This window comes from Phragmites australis, chromosome 2 (assembly GCF_958298935.1).
Source record: "Phragmites australis chromosome 2, lpPhrAust1.1, whole genome shotgun sequence".
In the NCBI taxonomy this organism is placed as follows: domain Eukaryota; kingdom Viridiplantae; phylum Streptophyta; class Magnoliopsida; order Poales; family Poaceae; genus Phragmites; species Phragmites australis.
This window is the reverse complement of record NC_084922.1, coordinates 10,737,246-10,764,982: the sequence shown is the minus strand read 5'-3', so window position 1 is coordinate 10,764,982 and position 27,737 is coordinate 10,737,246. Positions and strand designations below refer to the sequence as shown.

The 27,737-nt window shown below is 40.9% G+C and overlaps 5 protein-coding genes across 6 annotated transcripts; 3 read left to right on the top strand and 2 right to left on the bottom strand.

The window, feature by feature from the left end:
• The first annotated feature begins 1,921 nt into the window (after window positions 1-1,921).
• On the top strand, window positions 1,922-2,651 carry LOC133902664 (early nodulin-like protein 5). The gene is made up of 2 exons (XM_062344166.1): window positions 1,922-2,141; window positions 2,230-2,651. The coding sequence occupies exons 1-2, from the start codon at window positions 1,922-1,924 to the stop codon at window positions 2,649-2,651; spliced, it is 642 nt and encodes a 213-aa protein (XP_062200150.1).
• Window positions 2,652-3,174: 523 nt separating this feature from the next.
• LOC133899347 (uncharacterized) lies at window positions 3,175-17,956 on the bottom strand. Its single transcript, XM_062340332.1, has 7 exons — window positions 17,327-17,956; window positions 17,064-17,117; window positions 16,770-16,979; window positions 15,444-15,583; window positions 15,254-15,351; window positions 3,569-3,693; window positions 3,175-3,481 (listed from the first exon to the last, which is right to left on the bottom strand). The coding sequence occupies exons 1-7, from the start codon at window positions 17,828-17,830 to the stop codon at window positions 3,326-3,328; spliced, it is 1,287 nt and encodes a 428-aa protein (XP_062196316.1). The 5' UTR covers window positions 17,831-17,956; the 3' UTR covers window positions 3,175-3,325.
• A 2,296-nt stretch (window positions 17,957-20,252) lies between these two features.
• Window positions 20,253-23,678, bottom strand: LOC133899316 (protein DELETION OF SUV3 SUPPRESSOR 1(I)-like). Of its 2 annotated transcripts, XM_062340307.1 has the most exons (3): window positions 23,535-23,678; window positions 23,345-23,454; window positions 20,253-20,577 (listed from the first exon to the last, which is right to left on the bottom strand). In XM_062340307.1, the coding sequence occupies exons 2-3, from the start codon at window positions 23,445-23,447 to the stop codon at window positions 20,447-20,449; spliced, it is 234 nt and encodes a 77-aa protein (XP_062196291.1). In that variant the 5' UTR covers window positions 23,448-23,454; window positions 23,535-23,678; the 3' UTR covers window positions 20,253-20,446. The 2 variants fall into 2 exon arrangements, with proteins under 2 accessions (XP_062196291.1, XP_062196298.1); XM_062340314.1 differs by lacking the exon at window positions 23,535-23,678 and having other exon boundaries at window positions 23,345-23,528.
• Window positions 23,679-25,112: 1,434 nt separating this feature from the next.
• LOC133902648 (uncharacterized) lies at window positions 25,113-26,050 on the top strand. The gene is made up of 3 exons (XM_062344165.1): window positions 25,113-25,404; window positions 25,562-25,981; window positions 26,046-26,050. Exons 1-3 carry the CDS (start codon window positions 25,212-25,214, stop codon window positions 26,048-26,050), a joined length of 618 nt encoding a protein of 205 aa, XP_062200149.1. The 5' UTR covers window positions 25,113-25,211.
• Window positions 26,020-27,622, top strand: LOC133909852 (uncharacterized). The gene is made up of 2 exons (XM_062352399.1): window positions 26,020-26,709; window positions 27,195-27,622. The coding sequence occupies exons 1-2, from the start codon at window positions 26,065-26,067 to the stop codon at window positions 27,402-27,404; spliced, it is 855 nt and encodes a 284-aa protein (XP_062208383.1). The 5' UTR covers window positions 26,020-26,064; the 3' UTR covers window positions 27,405-27,622.
• Window positions 27,623-27,737: the final 115 nt, after the last annotated feature.

Below are 27,737 nucleotides of genomic sequence, written 5' to 3'. Positions count from 1 at the left end.
GCCAATATAAGAGCATGGAAAATACCTTACCTCACAAGGCAGAAAGTCCCTTATGACCGCCATATCCTCCTCTTGGCAATGAATTGGAGTTACAGAACACTAGAGCATATTAGTTTTGAGACCTGAAACCTCACTGAAAAGCTGTAGAATATGCTTGATCAAGTCCAATCTGAAGCAACTGGTCCAAGGAAAAGAACCACATCATCCGCATACAAAGAGACCCTATGATGAAGACCCCGAGCGAAGAGAGGCTGCAGCAGTCCATCTTGGCTAGCACGGTTGATCAACGAGTTTAGGACATCCATAACAAGGATGAAAAGCATAGAGGAGAGTGGATCACCCTGCCAGAGACCCCTGCGATCCACACTCATCTTCCCCGACTCCCCATTCAATAAGACACGGGTAAAGGAAGTGTACAACAGGCTGCAAATAAAATTGCACTAACGACGACCAAAACCCAAGAAAAGTAATATATCTAACAAAAAAGGTCAGGATGTCGAATCAAAAGCTTTAGAAATGTTCAACTTAAAGAGAATGTGAGGCTCCTTTTGATGATGCAGCCACTTTGCCATTTGTTGGACAAGCGTGAAGTTATCTTGAATGCATCGGCGACGGATAAAAGCACTCTGATTAGCTGAGACCAAGGAAGAAAGCTTCGGTGCCAATCTGTTAGCTAAGATCTTGATGATCAATTTTGCAAAGCTATGGGCTAAACTGATGGGACGATAGTCTTTTACTTGTAAAGCATCGACCTTCTTGGGCAATAAAGTGAGGTAAGCCGTGTTTAGACACCTTAATTTGGCATCCTTCCCTTGATGCAAAGCCAAAAGAGCTCCCAGCTGATCCACCTTGACATTGGCCAGCAAGATTTATCGAACCTACCAGTAAAACCGTCGGTCCCGGCACTTTATCTTGTGGTAGCTCCTTATTTGTTTTTCTTTTCTTTTTTTTTGACGGAAATGTGGCAGGAGCGCGGCCTTTTCATTAAGCTACCAAAAGAGATTTGCAAACACTTTTGCCTGGCCAGAACAAAGTAACCGGGCAAATGAAAAACAGTAGAGAGCACTTACAAAATAACACAGAAAACAACCGAAAACCAGCACATCTGAACGCAAATCGTTTTCATCTTGGAGCTGTATACTGATGCTTGCCTGGGACGCCCGTATCTGTAAGTCGATCTCCTCTTTTGTTCTCCAAGCCACCTGCAGCCGATCCATACTCAACCCTACTATGGAGCTGTTTGTAACAAGGAATATTTCCTCCATTCAAAATTTACATATGGTGGCATATATACATGCATATGTTTTGTAGAGGAAAATTCACATCGCGTTTTCTTTTTGGGGGTATTAAGTTAATGCGTTTCATGTGGTATTTACATGTAGCAGAAGTAGAGACTGGCACATGTACGATGTACCGTACGTGCGTGTCACGTACTTGCACGGTGCTACACTACCTTTGGCTCTGCGAAACAATCGCTCGAAACGGCTCACCGCTACATGTTCCTAGTTGCGGCGGGGCACAAGCATAGCATCCGGCCATCGGAGTTGGCAACTGGATCGGCAATGGCGTGCAGCCTCCTCGTCGTAACCGCCGCCACCTCGTTCCCCACGTCCGGCCCTCCGCTCGCACGTCCCCATCAATGGCAGCAACTCCAGAGCGCGCTCGCTCGTGCGCGGTCAAACTCTAACCGGCGACGCGCACCCGACCCAGCATGGCTGGCACACCAAGCCCCTATAAAACGCGCGCGCACGTCCACGAACGCGCCCCTGCAGTTTCACTATCACCCCACTCCACACGCCCCCCCCCCCCCCCCCCCAAGCCATCGAGCCCTGCGGATCACGCAGCTGCACGGCGACCGGCGGCCACTGCCAAGCCAGAGGCTTCCCACGCGCCGCGAACGCACCGCCTGCAAGCTAGATCCATGGCCCTGACCGCTGGCTCCCGCGGGGGGCTCCCGCTCGTCCCCGCGCTGGCCCTTGTTGCCGTAATCCTCTTCCTCCTCCTCGGTCCAGGCGTCGCGGAGGCGGCGCCGGAGCTGGTGTTCCACGTCGGCGGCCCGCGAGGGTGGCGCGTCCCCGACGCCGGCACCAGCTACGGCTGGTGGGCCATGAACAACCGGTTCCACGTCGGCGACCACCTCTGTAAGTAGACTAACAATCCAGTCCCATGCATGATGTGCAAGGCTGCAAGATAGTTGCCAACCATGGCGTATGTGTTGATCTTTCGCAGACTTCAAGTACGCGAACGACTCGGTGCTGGTGGTGGACCGGGAGGCCTTCGACGCCTGCAACGCCACGGAGCCGCTCGCCACGTTCGCCGACGGCGCCACCACATTCCGCCTCGACCACCCGGGCTTCTTCTGCTTCATCAGCGGCGAGCCCGGACACTGCGAGGAGGGACAGAGGCTCATCGTGCGCGTCATGGTGCACCCGGCGGCCGGGGCCACGTCCCCGGCAGCCGCGCCCGGCCCGGCCTCTGGACCGGCGACATCTACACAACTGGGCCACGGCGGGTCTGGTGGTCGTCGCCCCTGGCCGTCCGGGTGGCCGGGCGCGTCCTCCAGCGCGGCCACCGTGGTTACTGCCAGCGTCGCCTTCGCCGTGGCAGCGGCAACGGTTGTCCTCATCAGTCTCGTCTTGATGCTTCAGTGATCTTGCTGGTTGCATACTCGCGAACGTAGTGGTTAGGTTATTCCTCGTCAGGGAGTATTTGTTTCGTCTGCTATATTAGATTCATGACTCGTGAATTAATATTAACTATGTCACGTCAGACAGTCAGTTCTATAGTCTTGATCATCTGGCACCTCTCCTTCCATGTATTGCGATTGCGAAATTGTATTAATTCGGTTCTTGCAATTCTTCTGTGATGCCTCTGAATGATTATTCTGTGAAAATGAGCATGTTTCCTATGGTGTCTTAGACGATCCGTCAATTGTCGATAGGAAGAACTCACAACTCAAATGTGTGTCCCCTCTAGTGTGGTTTAAAGGCGACAAGTTTATGCCTCGCAAAGCTTTACGACACCTCTGAGATTTACATTGTCGTTGTTGAACAACAAAATGTGGTTTAGTACTACAGATATAGAGCATATGTTGTATCAAATCCAATCTAAAGTTGGCCCATGCAGAGGAGACAGCAGGATATGCCATCTCAACATTTCTGATGGTGTGTCGGATCAGGAATTCAGCTCATCATGTATGGATTATCAAATGTCTGATGGGCCATTTTATGTACAAGTTGTAGAGCCATGTTTCGGAAAGCTATACAGTCTCATGTCCTTTGCTTCAGAGCTCAGGCACAACGACGATCAAGAATGCCTGTCTAATCTACCACGGCTCGGAGTTTTTGGTCCAGTAATTTGCAGCCGGTCGTCTGTGGCTGCTCCAGCCATCCTCTGCTAAAATTAGGCTTACCCGCGCTCTGAGAGTATTTACGGCTTCATCCTCCAAGATGTCCCATGGAGTGATCGGTGACTTACCAGCCTGCAAGGAAAAAACGAAGAGTGATGTTAATGAGTTCTACATTTCTGGATTTCTCCAATGACAGCATCACATCTGAAAAAGAATCACCATGGCTGTTTGGTATGACGTTAAGTACTCTAGGCAATCTTCATAGTACCCACAGTGATACAGAAGGGCGGCATAATCCCTCAGTTCACACGGATCATGATGCAGCAGAATGAGTCGCTCACATGCTGAAATCAAAATGTACAGTATGAAACTGGTCAGGACTGTATGAAATGCAAAGTAAGAAATGCAAAACTAGCAGGAATACAGCAATTTCTGTAAAATCAAGTACAAAGGAACAGGAATGGCCCATGATATTATCCAAATTATTGCAGGCGAATGAAAGAACTTATAAATATGGGTAGTTAGTGTGTACCACGGTAAATAAACAGTAAGATCAATTCTAAACAGGGTGAATTAGTCAATGAAGCGACATAATGTAATCAGTTCACCAAAAAAAAGAAGCTAACACTTTCATGAGTCCCACCACGCCTCCCTTGTGCACACATCTATCTATAGTTGTTACGGCGGTGTAGCGAGGCATTACGACCCACCACCTTCACACCTTTACAACGCCTATGGAACGTGACGTGGCAACGTCATTCACACATCAGCGTGGTGAATATACACATCAGAATTCACAATTGCTAGTGCTAACTTAAGTGCCACCAGCCTACCGAACTAGTGTGCCATATGGTCTTGTGGGGCTGACATGCAGGCATTGCACAGAAGATCCTGTTGGAGCAGCAGTAGCATTCGACTTTGAAGTACCAGGAAAGGCAGGCTAGGAGAAGAAAATAATTGAAATACCACTAAGGCCCAACCATCAAAGCAGCCATATTAGCCCAATAAGTCCCAAACCCTACCTCACCTCTCTCTCTCCGTGTGCAGCCCCAAAGCACAGCCGCCACCCCTGTCCCCTTCATTCCCTTCCCCCAACTCTCTCTCTCTCTCTCTCTCTCTCTCTCTCTCTGTTTGAGTGCATACGAGCAGCGCAGATCTCCATCTCTCGCACATTATAAAGAATGATTTGCTTAACCTTTTCAATGATTTCCATATAGGATCTCTTGATGTAAAAAGACTCAACTATGGAGTTATTACTCTCCTTCCTAAAGTGAGTAGGGCTGAGAGAATACAGCAATTCAGGCCCATTCGCCTTATGAATTGTTCCTATAAATAAATTACAAAGGTTTTAACTAATAGACTGGAACCTTTTATGGGCAAAATTATAAATCCCTATCAAAATGCTTTCATCAAAAATAGGAACATTATGGATAAGATTATATCCCTTCATGAAATCCTTCGTAAGACCAAAAGACAGAAACAAATAGGAGTAGTGTTGAAACTAGATTTTGAAAAAGCTTATGACAAAGTCTGCTGGGATTTCCTATTTAAATGTCTGGATATAAGAGGTTTCAGCTCCAAATGGAAAATATGGATTAAAACAGTGGTATGTGATGGCACCTTAAGTGTTAAGCTAAATAATACTATAGGTTCTTACTTTGTTAGCCATAAAAGGGTAAGACAGGGTGATCCTTTATCTTGTTTCCTGTTTAATCTGGTTGCTGACTCCCTGGTTAAAATGATAACAACTGCTCAGAGCAATGGACAGGTGACTGGTCTTGTCCCCTATCTGTTTGAAGGCGGTATTGCCATTTTACAACAATGGATAAATTTCTTATTTGCCACTGAAAGTTTACCCATTCCCTTATTTGCCACTCATTCTTTCAATGGCATGTGGGACATTAGTGGCAAATAAGGAAGTGTGGTAAACCTTCAGTGACAAATAAGGAATCGACTCTTTTACAATATGTTGATGACACAATTCTTTGCTTTCAACATGATTTTGTCAAAGCCAACAATCTCAAGTTGCTTCTTTATATGTATGAATTAATGTCTGGTACCAAAATTAATTTTCAGAAGAGTGAGGTGATCATGTTTTAGCTGAAAAATATGCAGATATCTTTCATTATCAAATAGGATCCATCCCTATTAACTATTAAGTACTTGAGAGTCCAAGTAAGTCCTAGTAGACTTCACCTCATTGATTGGGTTAAAATGGAAGAAAAGGTACTTAAAAAACTTGGCATCTGGCAAGGGGGATTATGTCCATGGAGGAGGGAGTGTGAAATCATGTGATAAAAAATTGGTTTGAATGTTGAAATTGACAAAACAAAGTAATTTAGTATAATGACATTAGGATGCTGTTCATAAGTTGCTAAGATATTATTTAGATATGTTTCGATAGCATAGATAGTTTGATACGCTATCAATATTTGGGTTTGCTTATATTAGCGTATTGATTTTGCTTTAAGTTTGCGTGGTGTTACGTGAACTGATCTTGAGTCAAGTCGAGAAGGACTTGCGCTCGTACTCGTTTTTTGATTCATGTGCAGGTGTTGTTCGAAGGCGAACATAATCGATGACAGATCGACGAACTAAGTTTGAGAAGGAACTGAGCTTCAACGACTAGGTTCAGGAGATGTTATGCGGGGCGTTCGGGCTAGAGAACAGTGTATGTGAAGACAAGGTTGCATATGTGCGACTAAGTGCATTGCTAAGAAGGGCAAACGTACGTGAGGTCGTGGGCAACCAGATTGTTGGGCTATATATTGAGAGGGTCTCGGTTAAGGAGAGATATGCGTCAAGAACGAGATCAGATTTAGACTTTTCATCTAGAGAGTATATCTATCTAAGGTTTGAGATCTTGTGAAAATCCTTGTTAGATGTTTTGGAGAGACATCTTGTAACTTATCTATACAATAAAAATCAAGTTTCGTAAGTTGATGAGTTGCTGATTCAAAATTTTCTTTTTTTCTATATTCTGTGTACTTAGTTTTGGTTTTCGATTAATTTCGTGCTTCTATCAAGTTTCATCTTGGTTTAATCCATCCAAAACCTTGCTAGAATATCTAGTGTTCAATTTGCGAAAAATTTGAGTGATTTTGGTTTGATCTCGAGTAGATTTTAGTCAACTCGACTAGGTTTTATTCTACTCGATTCTGGTTAACACAGTCTGCTTCGACTAGATATAATTCTTAATTCACATATCAAATTGACTCGATTTTTTTTTGTTAGTTTCATATTTTAATCTAGTTTCGGCTATCCAAATTTGAGAGAAATCGGACTTATGAATCTTTCTCTGTATTGTTTTTACTAGTATGTATAATATGTTTTGAGTGGAATACCGAGTTTAAATCGATTTTCGGTTTGAGTGAGTTAATCTTTGAATTTAGCTTCCGCAATCATTCACCCCCTCTGATTGTCTTATTAGAGTGTAATTGATTCTATAATTGGTATCAGAATTGTAATCTTTTCTAAATAATCTTAATCGGTAATTAGAAATATAGTTTCAGATAGATATTCCATAAAACCTTATGTTTTCGATGGAGTTGATTTTCAGTTTTGGAAGGCGACGATTCAAGTATAGGACTTTGCAATTTGAGAAAAGATCTACAAGTCATACGTGGTTCTAGAGAACAATGAGGTGATAGCACAGAACATGCCGACCATCGAGGCGAACAGCAAGGCAAGGAATTTGATCATCCAAGGCTTGGGAAGAAGCGACTTGGACCGCGTGATACATCTCAAAAATCAATGTATGAGGTATGGAAAGCACTCTGTAATTATCATGAAGGTTCATCTACTATTAAAGAGGTACATCAAGATTTATATAAGAAAGAATACATGAAATTTGAGATGAAAATCGGTGAGTCTCTTGATGATTTCTTTACTCGCTTTAATAAAATTCTTAGCAATTTGCGCGCTGTTAATGTTACATATACTAATACTGAGAATGCACGTCAATTACTAAAAGCTTTAAATATACCAATGTGAGAGATGAAAGTTATATTTATTAGAGAATCTACTGTCATGGATACACTTACATTAGATGTTCTTTATTCTAAATTAAAAACTCATGAGTTAGATATCTTTGCTAGAAAGAATGTTAATAATCAATTGTTTTGGTCTCTCAACCCAGCATATCTCTTATTGAATCTTCTTCATCAAGTTTTTAACTGATGATCAGCTTGAATTGATTCCTGAAGAAAATTTAGCACTACTCTCTACTCGTTTCTCTCAAGTATTGCAGAATGTGCTCTATGAAAAGAGGAAGTGAGGTCCTCAAAGATGCTATAAATATGGTGATCTCAACCATATTCGTTCCAATTGTCCTAAACTTGCATAAAAGGCATCAAAAGAGGAGAAAAAGAAGCGCTCGTTCAATGATAAGAAAAGAAGATCTTTCTCAACCGTAAGGTTGTGCATTGAGTTCTTTCGACGTTCGAACAAGTCAACTTGAGTGACGTTGATTCGGAAAGCAGCGAGGATAACACAACATCTAAGAGAAAGACATTATATGATTTGACTGGATTGTGTCTCATGGCAAATAACAAAAAAGTCGCACCGAGGATGAACTTGACAGTGACGGTAACGAGGTTTCTCGAGCAAGAAAAGAGAACATGTGGTTAGTCGATTCCAGATGCTCACGTCATATGTCCGATGATAAGAATTAGTTCATCTACCTTGTACGTGCATCTCGTGCTGAAAGTGTTACATTTGGAGATCTTTCTTCTATTTCTATTGTGGCAAAAGATACAATGCAGTTTGATCTTCTTGTAGATATGGTAAAATGCATTCAGGTTCACATCCACCTATTATCATGATTATGACAAATGCACCTAATCAATTTTTGCATCTTGATACTATTGGTTCTTCTAGAGTACAATCTTTTGGAGGTAAATGATATGTATTTATTATTATTGGTAATTTCTCTAGATACTCTTATGGCATCTAAGGATGAAACTTTTGATCATTTTAGGAATCTATTTCTTAGATTATTTGTTGATCTTTCATATTCACTTAAAGCTATTAAAAATGATAATGGAACTGGATTTAAGAATTCTTCTTCTGAAAAAGGGATTAAACATCAATTTTTATCACCTAGAGTACCTTAACAAAATAGTGTAGTTAAAAGAAAGAATAGAACTCTTATTAAGATAGCTAAGACTATGTTAGTTGAATTTTCTACTTCTAGAAAATTTTGAGCTGAAGCTATATCTACCGCTTATTATGTTTCAAATCGTGTTTTCTTGAGATCTAAATTAGGTAAAAATTCATATGAACTGCGATTTGAACATAGACCTAGTGTATTTCACTTTAGAGTTTTTGGCTGTAAGTGCTTTGCGCTGAAATCTAGAAATTTGAATAAGTTTAAGTCCAGATCAACTGATGGACTTTTTCTTGAATATCCTGCTCATACTCGTGGTTGTCGTGTACTTGTTTTCGAGACTAACAAAATTATTGAAACCTGTGAGGTCACTTTCAACAAGGCTAATCCTGAAACTAGACCAAATGATATAGGTATATGTACACATGTTCAGGAGGATTCTGAGAGCATATTTGTGGATGATGAGGATGAGATGTTAATTCCTAGGACACAATCAGTTGACGATTATTGGGTGCCTTCGACTACTTCGGCTACAGTTGGACATCCTCAAGCTACTACATTATCTGTGCATATTGAAGAAGAAGAGATTGTTTCTAGAGTCAATGCTCCTTTACACATTCAGCGGAGTCATCCACCTGATCAGATGATTGAAGATTTGCATGAACAAGTCACACGGTATATGTTTATTGATTCTAATTCTTATGCTCATTCAGCTTTTGTTGTTTCTTTTGAACCCAAAGATATTTCGCATACATTAACTGACGAATCTTGGATCAACGCCATACATGAGGACTTGAAAATTTTGAACACGACAAAGTATGGAAACTAGTTGCACCTCCTCTAGGTCACACTTATCGGAAGTAGATGGGTTTTTAAAAATAAACAAAGTGAAGATGGTGTTGTTGTTAGAAACAAATCTAGACTTGTGGCTCAGGGTTTTACATAGGTAAAAAGACTAGATTTTAAGAAAAATTTTGCTTTGGTTGTTAGACTAGAAATTATTAGAATTCTTTTAGCGTTTGCTGCATTTAAAGGTTTTATATTATATCAATATGAATGTCAAAAGTGTTCTTCTGAATGGCTACATTAATAAAGAGATTTATGTTAAGCAAATACATGATTTTGAAAATCCTAAATATCTAAATTATGAATATAAGTTGTCTAAAGCTTTCTATGGTTTAAAACAAGCCCCTAGAGCATGATATGATAGGTTTAAAACTTTCTTGCTTAAAAAGAGTTTTATAATTTTAAAAAAGTGGACAAGACATTGTTTGCGCTCAAGTATGGGAATGATCAATAATTTATTCAGATTTATGTAGATGATATCATCTTTGTTTGTTCTTCTCATGTTTTGGTGTCTCAGTTTTCAGAAACGATAAGCAGAGAATTTGAGATAAGTATGATAGGTGAACTAACATACTTTTTAGATCTTCAAGTCAAAAAAACTAAAGAAAGTACTTTTATTCATCAAAGTAAGTATACATAAGACCTACTACGACGTTTTGAGATAGAAAATAACAAGTCGATCATGACACTTATTCAAACAATAACGATGCTCGATCTTGATGAAGATAGTGAGCTAGTTGATCAAAAAGAATATAGAAGCATGGCTGGATCACTTTTGTATCACTGCTTTAAAACTAGACATACAATTTGTTATATGCTTGTATGCACGATTTCAAGTTTCTCCACGTGTTTTACATCGCCAAGCTGTCAAACGGATTCTCAGGTATCTTCATGGCAATCAAGACTTTGTCATATGGCTTTTTGCTTCTTCTTATATTAGCTTAAGAGTTTTTTCTGATGCTGATTTGGAGGTTGTAGAATTGATAAAAAAAAATGCATATGGTACATGTTATTTCTTAGGTAATTCTCTTGTTGCATGGTCATCTAGGAAACAGTCATCTGTTGCACAATTTACTGCTGAATCTGAATATATAACCATTGCTAGTTGTTGTTCACAAACAAACTCTTTAGATAGTTACTACGCTTAAAGATTATAAGGTTAATTTGGAGTTTCACTTTTCTGTGATAACACTAATGCTATAAGTATTACTAAAAACCCTGTGCAACATTCTCGAACTAAATACATTGATATCAGATTTCATTTTCTTAGATACAATATGTAAAAAGAAAACATTAAACTTCTCCATATGGATACTGAACACTAATTGACACACATTTTCATAAAACCTTTAGATTCTCCTCGTTTTACTTTTCTTCGGAGAGAACTTAGTGTTATTCATCCTGTGAGATTGTTTTGAGGGAAAATTCTTATGTCTTGAAGCTTTTTCGAATGAGAAAACAATGAAATATGATGAGTATCATATATGATACATATATGATTTTTGAAGCCAATACTTATGCTACATGAGAGTTTTTTACCTTCATATCTATATATGTAAACTGTAGTTTTTGTCATGATTTTTTAATCGAAATGAAAACTCAAATTAAATTTTATCATGGTTAAACTTTTTAGATTGCTTTGATAAAAAAAATGCTATATGTGAAAAACTCAAAGAAATACAAAAGTGTTGAATAATAATTGATAGGTGAAAAATCAAGAAAGTATACAATGTCGCACTTCTTCTTTACGAGATTGCTTATCATTATACTTTGATATGACTTCGAAAAAGTCGTGTATGATCGTAACCACTGTCTTAAACTTTCGATTGTCTTTTTGACATAGACTTGGCATGGTTGGATAGAATAAAACTGATGATGTATATATTTCCTTGTAAAATAATATGAGATGTCCTTGACAACACAATTGCTATCTTGTTATATGTGATTTTAGTGAAAAACAATGATATACTTTTTGTATCCATGTTTTTGATAGCATATAATTTGAGGATTCGAGTAGTTAAGATTGTGAGACTATGTGTTGCAAAGAAATCATTAATTATAATTAATAAGTTATGCTCACACTATATTTTACATGTGCAGATGGGTTGATGCAAATATTCTTGATAGTGTGGCTTGGTCGAGTATATGCTATATATGTGGCTGATATATGTTGCTCATTATGATAAAAATGATAAAAAGATTTTATTCTCTTTTGAATTTTTGATGAAATCATTGCTAACGGGGGAAAGAGAGTTGCTCTTTCGGGAAAAACTTTTGGTTTTTCTCAAAGGAGTTGAGATTTTCTATGTTGAATTTTTTTCTTGATTTTCATTTCACTTTTCGTTTGATTTTAAAATCAAATCATGTCTGTTAAGAGGTTGCCAATGTTCACATGAGGGTTGCTTAAGTTTTCATCAAGGGGAAGATTGTGAGATCATGTGATGAAAAATTAGTTTGAATGTTGAAATTGACAAAGCAAAGTGATTTATCATAATGACATTAGGATGATGTTCATGAGTTGCTAAGATATTGCTTAGATATGCTTCAATAGCATAGATAGTTTGATACACTATCAATAGTTGAATGTTTATGTTAGTGTGTTGGTTTTGCTTGAAGTTTGCGTGATGTTGCGTGAACTGATCTTGAGTCAGGTCAAAAAGGACTTGTGCTCGTACTTATTTGTTGATTTATGTGCATGTGTTGCTCTAAGGCGAACGTGGTCGATGACAGATCGACGAACTAAGTTTAGGGAGGAACTGAGGTTCGACGACTAGGTTCAGGAGAAACTGAGATCGTAGTGATCGAGAATGTCATGTGAAGCGTTGGGGCTAGAGAACAGTGTATGTGAAGACAAGGTTGCATGTGTGTGACTAGGTACGTTGCGAAGAAGGGCAGACGTACACGAGGTCGTGGGCAACTAGATTATGTGTTCGGATGATGAAGTCATTCGAGTACATGACAAGGTCAGGCTGCGGTCTAATTGGTCGAAGAGTCTCAGTCCCATAAGGTGGACTCGAGCATGAATTAGATTCGGTTATAGGTGGACGTGTTTTGATATGGTTTGTATCCAGCTAGGATACAACCAGGATTGTTTCCAAACCAAGGTTGATTTTGAAAACTATATATTGAGAGGGTCTCAGTTAGGGAAGGGTATGCACCAAGAACGAAATCAGATTTAGACTTTTAATCTAGAGAGTGGATTTGTCTAGGGTTTGAAATTTCATAGAAATCCTTGTTGGATGCTTTGGAGAGACATCTTGTAAACTCATCTATGTGATAAAAAACAAGTTTCGTAAGTTGATAAGTTGCTGATTCAGAATTTTCTTTCTGTTCTATATTCTGCGTACTTGATTTTTGTTTTCGATTAATTTCATGTTTCTATCAAGTTTCATCTTGGTTTAATCCATCCAAAACCTTGCTAGAATATCTAATGTTCGATCTGAGAAAAATTTGAGTGATTTTGGTTTGATCTCGAGTAGTTTTTTTATCAACTTGACTAGGTTTTGTTCTACTCGATTCTGGTAGATAAGTCTACTTCGACTAGACATAATTCTTGATCCACATATCCGATTGACTCTATTCTTATTTGGTTAGTTTCGTATTTGAATCTAGTTTCAGCTGTCCAAATTTGAGACAAATCGGACCTATAGATATTTCTCTACATTGTTTTCACTAGAGCATGTACAATCTATTTCGAGTGAAATACCGAGTTTAAATCGATTTTCGATTTGGGTGAATTAATCTTTAAATTTGGTTTCCGCAATTATTCACCCCCCTCTTGCCTTATTAGAGTATAATCGATCCTACAGGGAGACTCATTCTCATAAATGTTAGTCTTTCTAATGTTCCTATTTACTAAATGTCAATGTACCTAATTCCAAAAATTGTTCTTAAAAAAATTGATATTGCTCGAAAGAATTCTTCTGGCAAGGTGATAGTAAAAAAAAAAGTACCACTTAGTTCATTGGTACAAAATTTGCCTGCCTAAGAAAAAAAGGTGACTTAGGTATAAAAAATTTGTCCAAACTTAACACTGCCCTCTTTGTAAATGGTGGTAGATAATAGAAAGAGGTGTTGGCATGTGGCAATCAATAGTCAGGAAGAAATACCTTCACAAATACTTTTGTTCCTGTTGTTAAGCATAAGTTCAGTGACTCCGTGTTGGGCTGATTTGCTCAAAGTTAAGCCTGTTTATCTCCAGGGATAGTGGGTAATGGTATGAATACAAGATTTTGGGAGGATATTTAGCTAACCTCCAATTCCCTTGCAAAAAATTTCCCTGCTCTTTACTCTATCTATAATCACAAAGATATTTATGTTTATGAGTGTCACAATTTACATTGGGATCTTACTTTTAGAAGATGGTTGACTCAGGACCTCCAAATCTCAATAGGATTTAATCCTTAGTTGGTTGGCTGGTGTAAATCTGGGATACTCTAATGATGTTGTTTCTTAGTCTTTGGATAAGAGAGACATCTTTAGTGTTAAATCCACTTATAACTAGCTAGTTAGAGATGCCCTTCATCAACCTTACAATCATATTTGGAAAGCCAAGATTCCATTAAAAATTAAGTTGTTCCTATGGCTTATGGAGAAAGATGTATTACTTACTAAGGATAACCTCTTTAAAAGAAATTAGAGTGGAGATCCCTCCTGTTATTTTTGCACTCAGTAGGAAACTGCTCAAGATATGTTCTTCTTATGTCCCATTGCCAAAGTAGCTTGGGGGATCGTTAGTACCTTTATTGGTGCTCATACTATTCCAAATTCTTTATCTCAGTACTACAAGTGGATTAATGATGATTTTCCTAATGGGAAATCTTTTGCTACAATTGGTTTAGCAGTTGTTTGTTGGTCTATTTGGAAGGCCCGAAACAGGGCATTGTTTTGATAAAAAGCTTCTTCGTGATCCTACTAACATCATTTTTCATGCATGTTCTTTCTTGAAAATATAGGCAGAGCTTTTAAAGGATATGAGTAAAGATGAACTTCTTCGGGGTGCTCAAGGACTATTGGAAATAATAAAGTGAATGATGTCTTCCAGGCGCCAAGCTCAGACACCCCCTCCACCTGGACATATGCTGATGCTTCCTAGAGTTCCTCCTCCTAAAGATGATCGGGACCCTTCTGATGAGGATGTTGAAGAATGAAGGCAAATTTCAGTTGCCTTTTCCCTTCGTTCGCTTATGTCGGTTTCACTGTCACCGATCTGAACCTGGGATGTGTGCTGGGTTACCTTAATTGTTGTTGTTAAACTTTTCCTACCTACACTTTCTTTAGCTCCTACTCAGGCTTTAGTCCTTTATGGCTGGTTGTGCTCTAGTCACTTCACTCTTCCGCTTGTCTGCTCACGCTTTAGTCCTTTTACTTGAACCTTGTCTTCTGTCTTTTCTCCGTGGTTGTAAGAACTAATATATTCCGTTATGCAAGTAAGGGAAATGAGGTGTCCCCGTTGTCGGAAAATAATCTCTCTCAGCAACGAGATTTGCGCCGTTGGTGTCCTCATTGTCGAAAAAAAATCTCCCAACGATGGCGCAAATCTGCAATGGAGACAGACGGCAACGAGCGTTGCTCCTGGGCGACAGCAGACGACGCAGGGGCAGCAACGGACGGCGAGGGTCGCAGGGGCGGCGGCGGACGGCAAGCAGCGCAGGGGCGGTGGCGTACAACGAGGAGCGTAGGGGAGACAGCGGATGGCGAGGAGTGCAGGGGCAGCAACAGGGGCCGACGCCATACCCGCTAGCGCCGTGGCGTCGACGTGGCGAGAGCTAGAAAACTGCCAAGCCGATATGGCGATGATATGGTGTCGCTATACCGACGCCATGACAACTATGCATCTATCCCAAATTATGTTTGAAGTATTCAATATTTCAATCAACAGTACTTCATATTGCATGAAACGAAAACAAATAAGTGACTAAAGCATTAAAAACAGAACTAAAATGCAGTACCTGCTAAAGCACGACGCATATCACCAAAGCGGACATTAGTCCACACCCCACGCATCAATCTATGCTGAGCAGCTTTAGCAGCAGCCATCTCTATGACACTGTTAATGAATTTGACATCACTCCAGTGGCATGCAGTGAATAGTACATGAGAAAGAAATCAATGCGCCCAATTAATATATGTAAAAAGTACCTTATATTGCCATGTGACCTCGCTTGATTGTCACCTAAAGTACCAGGGCCGTGGTGGTTTGCAGCAACAGCATTCAAAAATAAGCTACTAGACTGATTAGACTGGAATGGCCAAAATGTACCCTTCAGAGTTTTCAAAATCTGCAAAAGAATCAATTGACGTTAGCCCAAATGCTATTGCATCCAAAAGCCACCAACTTTCAGGGCTTGATTCTACAACCTTTAACAAACGAACTACCGAGAATGGTAATTAAGACTAAGCAAATTTGAAATAAAATAAGGAATATGATCGCACAAAGAGGGGAATTCAGTAAAAAAACTAACCGCCAACAAGTGGCATATCTTACATATCACAATGTGATAAGATAGGCAAGTATCCATAAACAAAACCAAAAAAAAAAAAAAAAAAAAACAGCCGTTACTTTCAAGTCTAGCAGAACTACTATCCAAGTTCCAATGCATCAACTTATATCTCTTAGTTTTGTTTTCTTGGATGTTCAAAAGGACAGGATGATATACCAATCTCCTTTACTTGCCTTAATGCAACAATGTGCAGCGCACAGAAGACCCTCAACAATACATTTGTAGATCGAATTCTAAAACCAAAGTTATTTAGATACATATTCCCATCTGTTAAGTAGAAATTGAATGGTGTTGAGTCCTGATTGAATTTTGCTTGTGATTGATCAGGTGAAACTTCCTGAATCATCATTTCAAAAGCATTTAATGTGAACCTATACTTTAGAATCCTTCATGATTCAGAAAGTGTAAACCAGAATACAAGATCTCAAACATGTAAGGGAGAAAGAGAAGACCTAAGTTAATGACTGCTGCACTATGGATGAATCTAACTAGCTAAGCACGACATCTCAAAGGGCCTTTCATATGTTTGTTTTCTGAGAAAAAACTTGTACAGGTAAAAATGGAACAAAACTGAAAAAACAGTTTAGGCATATCCATCAGTGTGGTACTAATGAATCGCGATAGAGAAAGGATCATAAGAAACAACATTGGTGGGAAAATTTGTATATAGGAAACCATATTGATTCAATTCAAGTCTCATCTGGAGATCTGAAACCTAAATGCAAAAAACTTTCTTCTGGTTAACAAGTTAATGGGAAAAAGAATGCCTTCAGCAGACAAAAAGCAAGGTGTAATACATCCTTTGGTCATAATTTCTACTATGGTATCGTCATGCATCTAGAGACTGTAACCAACGTCTTACGAAAGTTCAAAAACTATTCTTGTCTGTGACTTGCACATATGTTGAGCAGATAAAAATACTTTAGAAATGAAAAATGGAGATTGAAGGTCGGAATAAACTCACCTCAACCAAAAGTGACTTTGAAGTCATAATATGCGGCTCATCCCCCAACTTGCTTCTGTGTTTGTTATAGCCCCTAGGGAGGCTATTGGGATCATGTGGAAAGAAGATCTCTGCACTGAAGTCCAGTAAGCCATATATCTGTACTGTCTTCAGCACCTCTGAATATATCAATGAAAGCATTAGAGCTGATCCTGATCGGCATGTCAAGACCTGGTCATTGTACGACGCAAACAACATTAGATAAGACATGGCATATTAACATTTACAAAGCAGAGAAGCTAGAGCCTAGCATACCGAGTGAAGATACATAGCCCGCACATCGGACACTCCATTTGTTCTTCGAAACCCCTGAATGGAAGATCCTAGTAAATTAGCACCAATACTTGCAAGATTCGAATGTGAAACAGAAAATTCCCCAGAACGTAATCTAACTGAATGTGAAATTATATGCTAAGATCGAGCGACAGCAGAAACGACTTCATTGCAGCTGTTCGTACTTACTGATCCGCAAATTAGATAACAACAACAACGTCACATCGATTTCACAGTTGAATCACCTTGTGGACGTAGAGGTAGCGGTCGAGGTAATCGAAGAAGACCTCCGGCGGCGCCCCTGAGGGGGGAAAGTTCCTGCCGCCGCAGAAGCCGGCGGAGAGGTCGTCGAGGCGCGCGACGAAGGCGTCGACGGGGAGCGGGACCGAGGAGTGCGAGACGAGCGAGTCGTCCTCGGCGGCGACGCAGAGCGCGGCGCGGGCGAGGTCGGCGCCCTGGCTGAAGGCGATGCTGGTCCCCGCGGCCACGCGCGTGAGCCGCCCCAGCTGTGCCGCGAACCCCTCCCGCGCCGCCCTCGCGTGCACGGTGGAGACCCCCGCGGCGTCGAGGGAGTCGTGCAGCACCATCCGCGGGAGACCGGCCGATCCGCCCTCCTCCTCGGCCGCAGCGCGAGCGCGGACGGAGGAGGAGCGCCGCCGCCGCCGCCGCCCGCCGCCGGGCGCGGGGGAGGAGGAGGAGAAGCGGCAGCCGAGAGCGGAGCGGGGAGCGCACACCGCCGCGCAGCTCATGGCGGCCGCGGCGAGTGGATTCGCCGGATCGGGAGCTGGAGTCGCGGACACGCGGCCGGCGTGGAGGATGGCAAGGCGACGAGCTGAGCAGCAGCGGCTGCAGCAGGCGGCGTATGTGTATTACAAAGATATCTAGTGCAGTCTGTTTGGCAGATTTTTTTTCCCTTGTAGGGACACGGACACGCGGATCGCATCATCACCGATGAGTCGACGTGGACGGGCAGGGACGGAAGAACTGAGTCTTTTTTTCTTCGAAGGAAGGAGGCAAGGTGTGGGGATTGGGAAGATAATTTCGGAATCAGACTCTACAGACATCTTACTTCGGAAAAATCTACCTTTTCAACCTTCAGTTAGACACCAGTTCATATTTCAACTTTCAACTATAACACCATCTAAAACACAACTCTTAACTATTAAAACCGATGCAAAATATCATCTTGACCGAAACAACAATGGTATTGGGTGCCATAATCCAGTTTTCACTGATATATTATCCACATGTGTAATTAGTTACTGATATGATATTATCTATCAACACATATTAGTAAATAAAATTGGTATGGATGACATGTCATTCTTCCTCCCCTGAGTGTCAACTTTATCAAATAGCCTCTGAATCATGTACGTACACTCACTCTTTCTATACCAAATTCAAGCTGCATAGATATTCAAAGTAGACCATTGCCACAAAATCTTTATAGAGTCACCTTTGCTAAAATTGGTACGGATGACATCCTCCCCCTGAGTGTCGACTTTATCAAATAGCTTATGAATCATGTAGTACATTCACTCTTTCTACACGAAATTCAAGCTGCATAGATATTCAAAGGAGGCCATAAAGGATTGCCACAAAATCTTTATAGAGTCACATTTGCCTAAGAGCAGCGACATACCACCACCTACATCTTCATTGACTTGCCAGAGCCAGAAACAAGGTGACCTCTTGGCGTATACTCACTTAGGAGGAAGAAAAGGTACCCGATATGACATGTGAGACGACGAATATATTATTATGATATATTGGATGACATGCTAGCAAACTAGATCCAATTAGATGCCATGAATGTGCAAAACCGTTCAAGCATTGGTCAAAGGGGGTAAAGTGAACTTTTTTCATAGTTCAAAGTTGTGTTTTAGACAGTTTATGATCGAAAATTAGACTCATGCTATAGTTTGAAGGTTATAAAGTGGATTATTTCTTTTGAACAACGAAGAGCAACAATCTCGATTTCGTATATGTTGGTGTTTTGGTTAGACAAGCAAAAATAAAAATAAAAAATAAAAAATAAAAAAAATCTAGTTTCTTTAGCGTTGGATGCTGTCCAATTGTTGTTTTGTTATAAAGTTAAATAATGTTACGTATATTCTTGCTAGACATGGCGCAGGGTTAGTGCACGTCAACATTTTGTGGGTTAACAAGACGCCAAACTTTATATCGGGTCAGTTGGCTAGCAATTTGACTGTGCCGCTTGGTTAATAGAATAAAATGTATTTCTATCAAAAAGAAAAGACTAGGCAAGTTGGTTAGATCACCTTGCCAAATCACCAGACCCAATTAGCTCACCTGTACAGTCATGTAAACCCTTATCACGTCTCGAGCAATTCAACATCAAACTCAAATTCAAAACTGCCAACTCACCAACTTCTACTTTCACATCAAACCTTTGACTCATTCAAGATTCTTAGGTCCCCACTCAGAGATTTCTCATGTGGTGTGCGGTGGTTCGGTAACTTCTCACAACTTAGATCATCTTCAGAGGTACTTTAAAAATTCATTCTTTAATATTATTACAACATCTCTTAATACTATTATAGTACTTTTTATTTTTTTTTACCTCTAACTGCTATCATATTTACTATTTTATATTACTCTACTCCTCTTTTTAACACTACAGTCATCCTATATAAATAATATTGTGAAACCGATAAACAATATTGCGGTACCTCAAATTTGGAGTATCCAATCCTCTCTCCTCATTACTGTATGGCTACTGTAGCAGAGAAAACAGTCCTGCTGGAGTTGTTTGAAGGCGAGACCCGTATCAGCTGCTGTAGCAGTCGATAACGCTGCTAGAGTTGGCCTCTTATAAGTCTGAGACGTCGACGGTGGCATGAAGCGCATACCTAGGGCGACAGCAACCTAGGAGAGCAACACGCACGTCCCTGCGGAGGCACGATGCCTTATTTGGCAAAGGATTTTAAACCAGCCTCCCGGATGTGAAGGTTGGTGTTTTAGGTTAGAGGGTAAAGTGATGAACCACTGGCATGGGATTTTCTTTCGTTTCCGCGGCCATACTGTCTTAAGATAATACAGGCCCTAACAACTGAATTAAGTTCGACAAACAGGGTTACGAAGAGATTAGCAACCTCAACCACTGTAGACATGCCTGGCCCCGACTTCCTTAAGACAGCTGTATCTGTATGACAATAAACTTTCTGGTATCACTTTCATATCGAATTTACCGATTAAACGGAAACTGCATTGCAGTACGGCCACAAACTTTCTGGTAGCACTGTTTCGCGAGCTAGGTTGTTCCCAGAGGCATCACGGTTCAGAAAGAGACAGAAGCAACGGGCATACAAGGCACTACAGCTTAACATTACTAGGCAAACAATTCAGCTCTTCTGGGCGTTGCCTTCCAGCTCTTTCCTCAGCTGCAGCGAGAAATCATCGTTAACGTCATCATCATCCCAGTCGTCCTCCCACTGCTGGACGGTTTCATTGCCATGTTCCTTTTCATCCCATTCTGCATAATACAGGAACCTGTCAGTACAAATTCCAATTCAAGAGCCTAGGGGATTCATTACACGCATGTTCAGCATGATATATGCACTATCGATTAATTCATTATTTGCAGAACCTTCTGAAATGAAAAAAAAAAGAAGAAGAGATAAACAGGGCTGTTGCAAAGCAGAGGTAAAAAAAGCTGTTATGAAGCAAAGCAAATGCAACCACAAGGAAGAGCACACTCATATCGCAGCCAACAACACACAGGAGATAGCAAAGCATTTCAAAACACCATGTATTATCAGTTTCGGCAAGCAATGAGTAACCGCAAAGTTAACGTCTAATCCATCCTTCTTGCCCAAGAACTCGCCCTCCTTCATCAAGCACTTTCTACATTCAAGCCATGCCATCTGACCTCTTCCAATGGTAGTTATCCTCAGCATGAACTTGGTTCATAATTACATGGTATCAGAGCTTCCAACCCCTACATGACTTGCAAAAGCCAAAAGGACTGGCTGCTCTGAAACCAAGTCGTCATGAACCACATTCACGAAGGGGTGTCTACGATCATAAGAGGCTAGACAGTATGGCTTGTGGTAGAAAGCATTAGAGATGGAGGGTGCTTTGTAGGGAGGAGAGGACTCGGAAGAAGGATGGCGCTACAGTAGAACTTTGTTGATATTCATTGCATATCAAAACTTGATTCATTACGGGCATGTCCAGCATGATATATGCACTACCGATTACTACATTATTTGTAGAACAGTCTGAAAGAAAAAGACAAACCAGTCTGTTGCAAAGCAAATGTAAAAACGGACTGTTATGAAGTAAAGCAAATGCCACAAGGAAGAGCACACTCAAATCACAGCCAACAATGCACATGAGATAACAAAATGAATTTAAACCCCCTTGAATTATCAGTTTCGGCAAACAATGAGTAACAGTACAGTTCGAGTAGAGCAAACCTTGCTAGAGAAGGGCAAGCCATGTGTGTGTTGTTCCTTCTCTATCTAAGTAAATAGCATGTCTGCTGAAGCTACTGCTGAATAATTTAATAACAAGGTTTAACTACGTAGATCAAATGTTGGAGTCAGACACATACACCAATAAAGTACAACATTTAATGAAATCAGCAGGTAATGTTTGATCAGTCCTTCACACTTGTTACATGCTCAACTCAACAATAATGTGTTTAGCTTGTACCTAACCTTACCTTCAATATTCAGGGGTTTGCCATATTAACTGTGCAGTTTTTGGAAAAAAACACACCAAGGAGAAGAGAAAATATGTACTGATAGTATTTTTACCAGGGTGGACCAACATGTAATCATACCATCAGTTGACAACATTTTTACTATCAGGAATATAATCAGACCAAAGCAAATGGAACCCCAAGGAAGAGCACACTCTGAGTCAGATCGCAGCCAACAAGACAGAGGAGATAACAAATATAAATGCCAAGCTAAGCTTCCAGATAGTAGCTATCTTTACTGGCCATAGAATAATGGGCTGTGAATTTTCCATCTTTATCAGCTATGCGGGGATCCAAATGAGCAACACCAATACTAAGATATTGTCATTGAAAATTCAGAAGTTAAGACCTTTCCCCTTCCTAGAACCAAATATAATAGCTACGCGACATGAACTGTAAATATTTCAGTACAACTAAGAAAGGAAAAGAAAAACATTACTGAAATATATATCTCGTTGTGTAACCCAATATACGATAGTATAGTTTAATTACTGCAAGAGACATGATGCATGTATATGACAGTGGCATTTGTCACATAAAAAAATCTAACATGAGAGTAGTTGCAGCCTACACATATATGTACAAATATTTAGACCCAAGGAGGTCAAGATTCAGGACAACCTTCATTATCTTTATGTTACGTTTGATTTCATTTCAGAACAAGAGGAAACTGCATTACAAACTCATAATTTTGGAATGCAAGCAATGCCAGCATGAACATCAACACAAGTATGCACATGCCACATGGACAGAAAAACAAGATAAAGGGAAAAGATCTAAGAAACAACAAAAATGCCCCTTAATTATCATTGCAATCGATACATCTTGTGGCGTTATTACTTTATCGTTTAAGTGGTTAGCATGTGTGCTGCAATCGCTGACTCATTGTTGAGATCAAAAGTTGGCCTCAGACATTCATACACCAATTGCCAATACAATCTTTTGTTTACACTTGTTATGTTCAACGCAACAACAACAGGTTTAATCGGCAGTTCTGCACCAGGTCTTCGAGATTCAGGGGTTCTCGGTTATATTATGCAAATTTTTGGGAACACGCCAAGGAGAAGTTGAAACATGTATTAAAATAGCGTTCCTGGGGAAGCCCAACATGTAATCAAATCATCAGTCTGATTCTCAAGATTTAATCGATTTGAAAAGAAAGTTGCAAAACAGAACGAACCCTGCTGATAAACAATGCAAGCAGTTAACTGCACCAATGTTAGAACAATGGTTCATGCCAATCGCCAAACTAAATGGGACATACAAGGAAATGGCACCAGAGAAGTTCCAAACTAATTCAGGAGACAATTTAGCAGCATCTACGGTTATTTCATGCTCATGCCCACAGTCCCGCCCAAATCCCTCCTGCAATCAATCGGAAGAGACGCACGAGAAGACGGCTACACCGCACGGATTTCCAACCAACCAACGATACCTACTCGCCCAAATCGACATCCCAACGCATGCCAGCAACAGGACAACGGCTACAGCAGGGCCGGTGGGAAGGAGGGCAGCGAGAGGAGCACGCGCGTACCTTGGTCGATCTCGAATTCCTCGAACTCGTCGTCATCCTCGAGGAGGTCCATCTTGGCCGCCTCCGCCTTCGCGTCCGCTGCCGGCGCCCCTGCCGTCGCCATCAACGCGCTGCGACGCGGCCGAACGGATCAAGGGAGGGGCTCGAGGCGGGGGAAGGGAAGGGAAGGGATTGGGAGAACGCCACCAACCTGCTTCGCGTGCGGGGGGAGGAGGAGGAGAGGAGAAACCCTAGACGTGGAGGCGGTCGCGCGTCGGGTGCGGCTGGCCTGCTGCTCGGGCTGCGGGATCTGGCGACGGCCAGGTTGGTGCGGTCGGAGTTAAAACGGTGGCGTCGAACCGGCTCTTGGATGTTCCCGGGAGCCGGTAACGCGTTTTGGCCGGTGGCGTGTGATCATAGCTTTTTTTTTAAACCCCTAATATACCACATGAATGCACACACTCATACTACTATATGTAAACAATCATATAGTGTTTACTAAAGATCGAAGATACAGAGTTTAAAGATCGATAAAGGCACTATAAATATCTCGCTACTGACAAGTATATCCCTTACCACTAAATTATTATTTTTACTTTGATAAGACAAAAAAAAAGAAGTAAAACTAAGGTTCAATCTCTTACTCCCTCCGGTCAATATTACTTGACGTTTCCGACCGCTTGTTTAAATTAAGGAACCATCATATTCTGAATTTCTGATATCGTGTGGCTGCTGAAATTTTACATTGTTTCCGATCATTTGACGATTTTACCCTCGAACCCCTATCCCACGGTCCTCACTGGCACCTCACCCACCCTCGTCGCCTCCATTCACCAGTCGTCGCCTCACACGCCGCCGCCGCCGCCTCACGCGCCACCGCCGTCGCCTCCATTGGCCAGTCGTCGCCTCACACACCGCCAACGTCGCCTCAACAGCCATGCGAGTACGATCTCTCTCACACATCACCTCCATTTAACGCATGCCTCCTGCGCTGCATCTTCGATTTCCTCACATCCATGGTTACGGCAGTGACAGGGGTTGTGCTGAAGGGCATCAGGGAGAAGGACTTCCTCCAGTGACGCCGGCAACGAAGGCTACTTGTACTTGTAAGCCTCCATCTCCTCCCCTTCCCTACTCCATCTTCGATTTCCATCCCCATCCTCATCCCCATCTCGATTCAGATCCATCCACTCTTGCGGCTGTTTCCAGTCACATCTTCTGCAACTAGTCCAATCCAATTTGCGGAGTAGTTGATTGATAATGGTAACGCTGAGATTCTTCAGTTTGATTTGGAATTGCGCTAGGCCTCATTGAGCAACCACATCATGCACATTTTTGCTGCTGTTTCCAGTCTTGGATCATTCCTGCAGAGCATGGCTGCTTTGGCCTTGTAGTTTTAGATCAAGTTGGAGTACACTTTTGGGAGAGAGAATAAATCTTTGCAGTGCTGCACAAAACTACTCATCTGGACACTATCCTCTCTCTATATGAGTACTCTGCATGTGGTCTTCGTCAGGCATACTGGGGATTGCTGGGGACTGTAATGTGATCCAATTCTAGGCATAATGGGTGTTGGGGAGTAAAAGGAGTAGGTGCCCTGTTGCGAGCAGCAGCTAATACTCGCACAACTACCATATGCGCACCCATCAGTTGAAGAAAGGGTCAATGATGCACAACGAGTAGCTAGGAAGGAATTATGGAATTATGGAGCATTGGATAAAGTTGTAGCAACAGTTATATTCCTTGGAGTTATGGAGTAAGTTGTTTCAGAATTCATGATCAACCTTGAGTCTAGCACTGTTGTTGTACTCCTTGAGTATTTTCTAGCACTGCTGCTGTATTTTCTGGAAAAGCATGTGACAGAAAGTTATGCTTCTGTAGAGAAAGCATGTCACCAAGTTCTGGAGGTCGAAGAGCACTAGGAGAGATTGATTTGAACGTGGCACCAGATTCTGGAGATCGAAGAATACTAGGAGAGATTGATTTTAATTTGGCACCAAGTTATGGAGGTCCAAGAGCACTAGGAGAGATTGATTTGAATGTGGAGCTAGAAGAAGAAATGAATGCTGAATTGCTGATAGGTAAGCTTTCTCATTTTCCTTCCACTTTTGAGATTCCTTACCTTTTTTCTTTATTTCTGTTGTGCTGGTGTGATTACTTAACAAGTTTATTTTTTGTTTCTTTATTCCTTCACATTCTTTATTGATGAAAGAACAATTTCTAAATCTGATTATACAGGTTTTAATCATAGTTTTGGGGCTCCAGATGAAAATACTTTTGATGCTGGGAGTGCTCCGCATGCTGAAAATATTATATTTAGGAATGAAGTGTCTAATGACAAACGGAGAAGAATATTTGAATCTTTGCTAGCAAAAGCCAACAATGGAATCCTGAAGCGCCATGTGACAACAGAAATTTCTGCATCATTTGGAGTACCTATTCGGACGATACAACGCATTTGGAAACAAGGTAAAGATTGTCTTGACCAAGGTATTTTGGTCGATGTTTCTAGTGGAAAGTGCAGATCTGGCCGTAAGAGAATTGAAGTGGATGTATCTGGGATTCGTGATCTTCCATTGTCAAGTCGAACTACGCTAGATGATTTGTGTGCCCACTTACATGTGAGTAAAGGCAAGTTGCTAGCAATGAAACGGGAAGGTATCATAAAACGAGTCTCAAACATCTTGAATCCGTACTTGACAGAGAAAAACAAGAGGGATAGGTTAAAGTGGTGTATATCTATGCTTGACCCACTGAGTATTCCCAATGACCCAATGTTTAAAGGACTATTCGATTTTGTTTTCATTGATGAGAAATGGTTCAATATTACAAGGAAAACTGAGAGATATTATACGATTCCAGGAGAAGATGAGCCCACACGGACTTGTAAAAACAAGAACTTCATTCCTAAGATCATGATTTTGACTGCTCTTGCTCGACCAAGATTTAATTCTGATGGAAATTGCACATTTGATGGTAAAATTGGGTCCTTCCCTCTCGTGACATTCGAACCAGCTAAGAGATCAAGTGTCAACCGGCCTGCAGGGACATTGGAGATGAAGCCGATCGAATCTATTACAAAGGAAGTCACTCGAACATTTCTGATTGAAAAGGTCTTACCTGTGATTCGTGCTAAATGGCCATGTGAAGATGCAAACAAACCCATATATATACAGCAAGACAATGCTCGACCTCATATTGCACCTAATGACAAATTATTTTGTGATGCTGCCAAGCAAGATGGGTTTGATATTCGTTTGATATGTCAACCTGCAAATTCACCTGATTTTAACATTTTAGATTTGGGTTTCTTTAATTCTATTCAGTCAATTCAGTACAAGACAACAGCAAAAACAACATCAGAACTTGTAGCTGCTGTTGATAAGGTAATGTGTGACTTTTTCTGTCTAATCCAGTGTTGAAAATCTAAAAGCAACCAATAATTATTCTTAGGATTATCATACATTCTGTTCTTACATTCTGTTGATACAATGATTTTATATGTGATAGTTCCAGCATTTCTGGCTCCTGTCTTTCTTTCAATCATGTAGGACTTGAACACCAAAATCTGAATTGGATTCGACAAATGTAGGACTGATCTGGCCTGGCTCAACCCAATAAGATTGTTTAGGGTGTCAGGCTTTGCAATGCACAGATAGGGCCAAAATTCTGAACTTGTACTTAACATTGATGGAAGTTGATGAAATCTGTGGGCATTGATGGAACTCAGTTCTGAACTTTTACTTAACATTGATATCTCAGCATTGATGGAAGTTGAAAATCTTCAACTGTCATGAACTCAGTTCTGAACTTTTACTTAACATTGATGGAGTAATACTTCATGAGTTGACATTTTGATATTATGAATCAGGCTTTCCAGGAATATTCGGTGCGTCAGTTGAACAGAATTTTCTTGACACTTCATCTTGTTATGAAGGAAGCCATGAAAGATGGAGGTGGCAATGGATACGATATTCCACACATAAAGAAAGGGATGCTAGAAAGACAAGGACAACTTCCTTTGCAGATTAGATGTGATGTCTCATTGGTACAGGAGGCTATGGCGCAGATCAATGAATAATCCCAAGGTTTCTTCTTTGGTTGAGGCTTTTCTAGAATTTGGATGCTGAACATGCAGCAGCAGCATTGTTCTATCAGAAATCAACAAGCACATGTAAAATATCAGCAGCAGCATTGTTCTGTCAGGGACATAAATAGGAGTAAATGATGTCAATGTAAACATGTAAAGATTTTGTCAAGTTTTCTTAACATACTGAAGCAGCATTGTTCTATCATAAATCAACAAGCACATGTAAAGGTCTTGTCAAGTTTTCTTGAACTGTCAAGTTTTTTGTGTACTGAACAAGATGAGAACTCCATGGATGAATTTGGTAGCCCTGTGAGGTTATTTGAT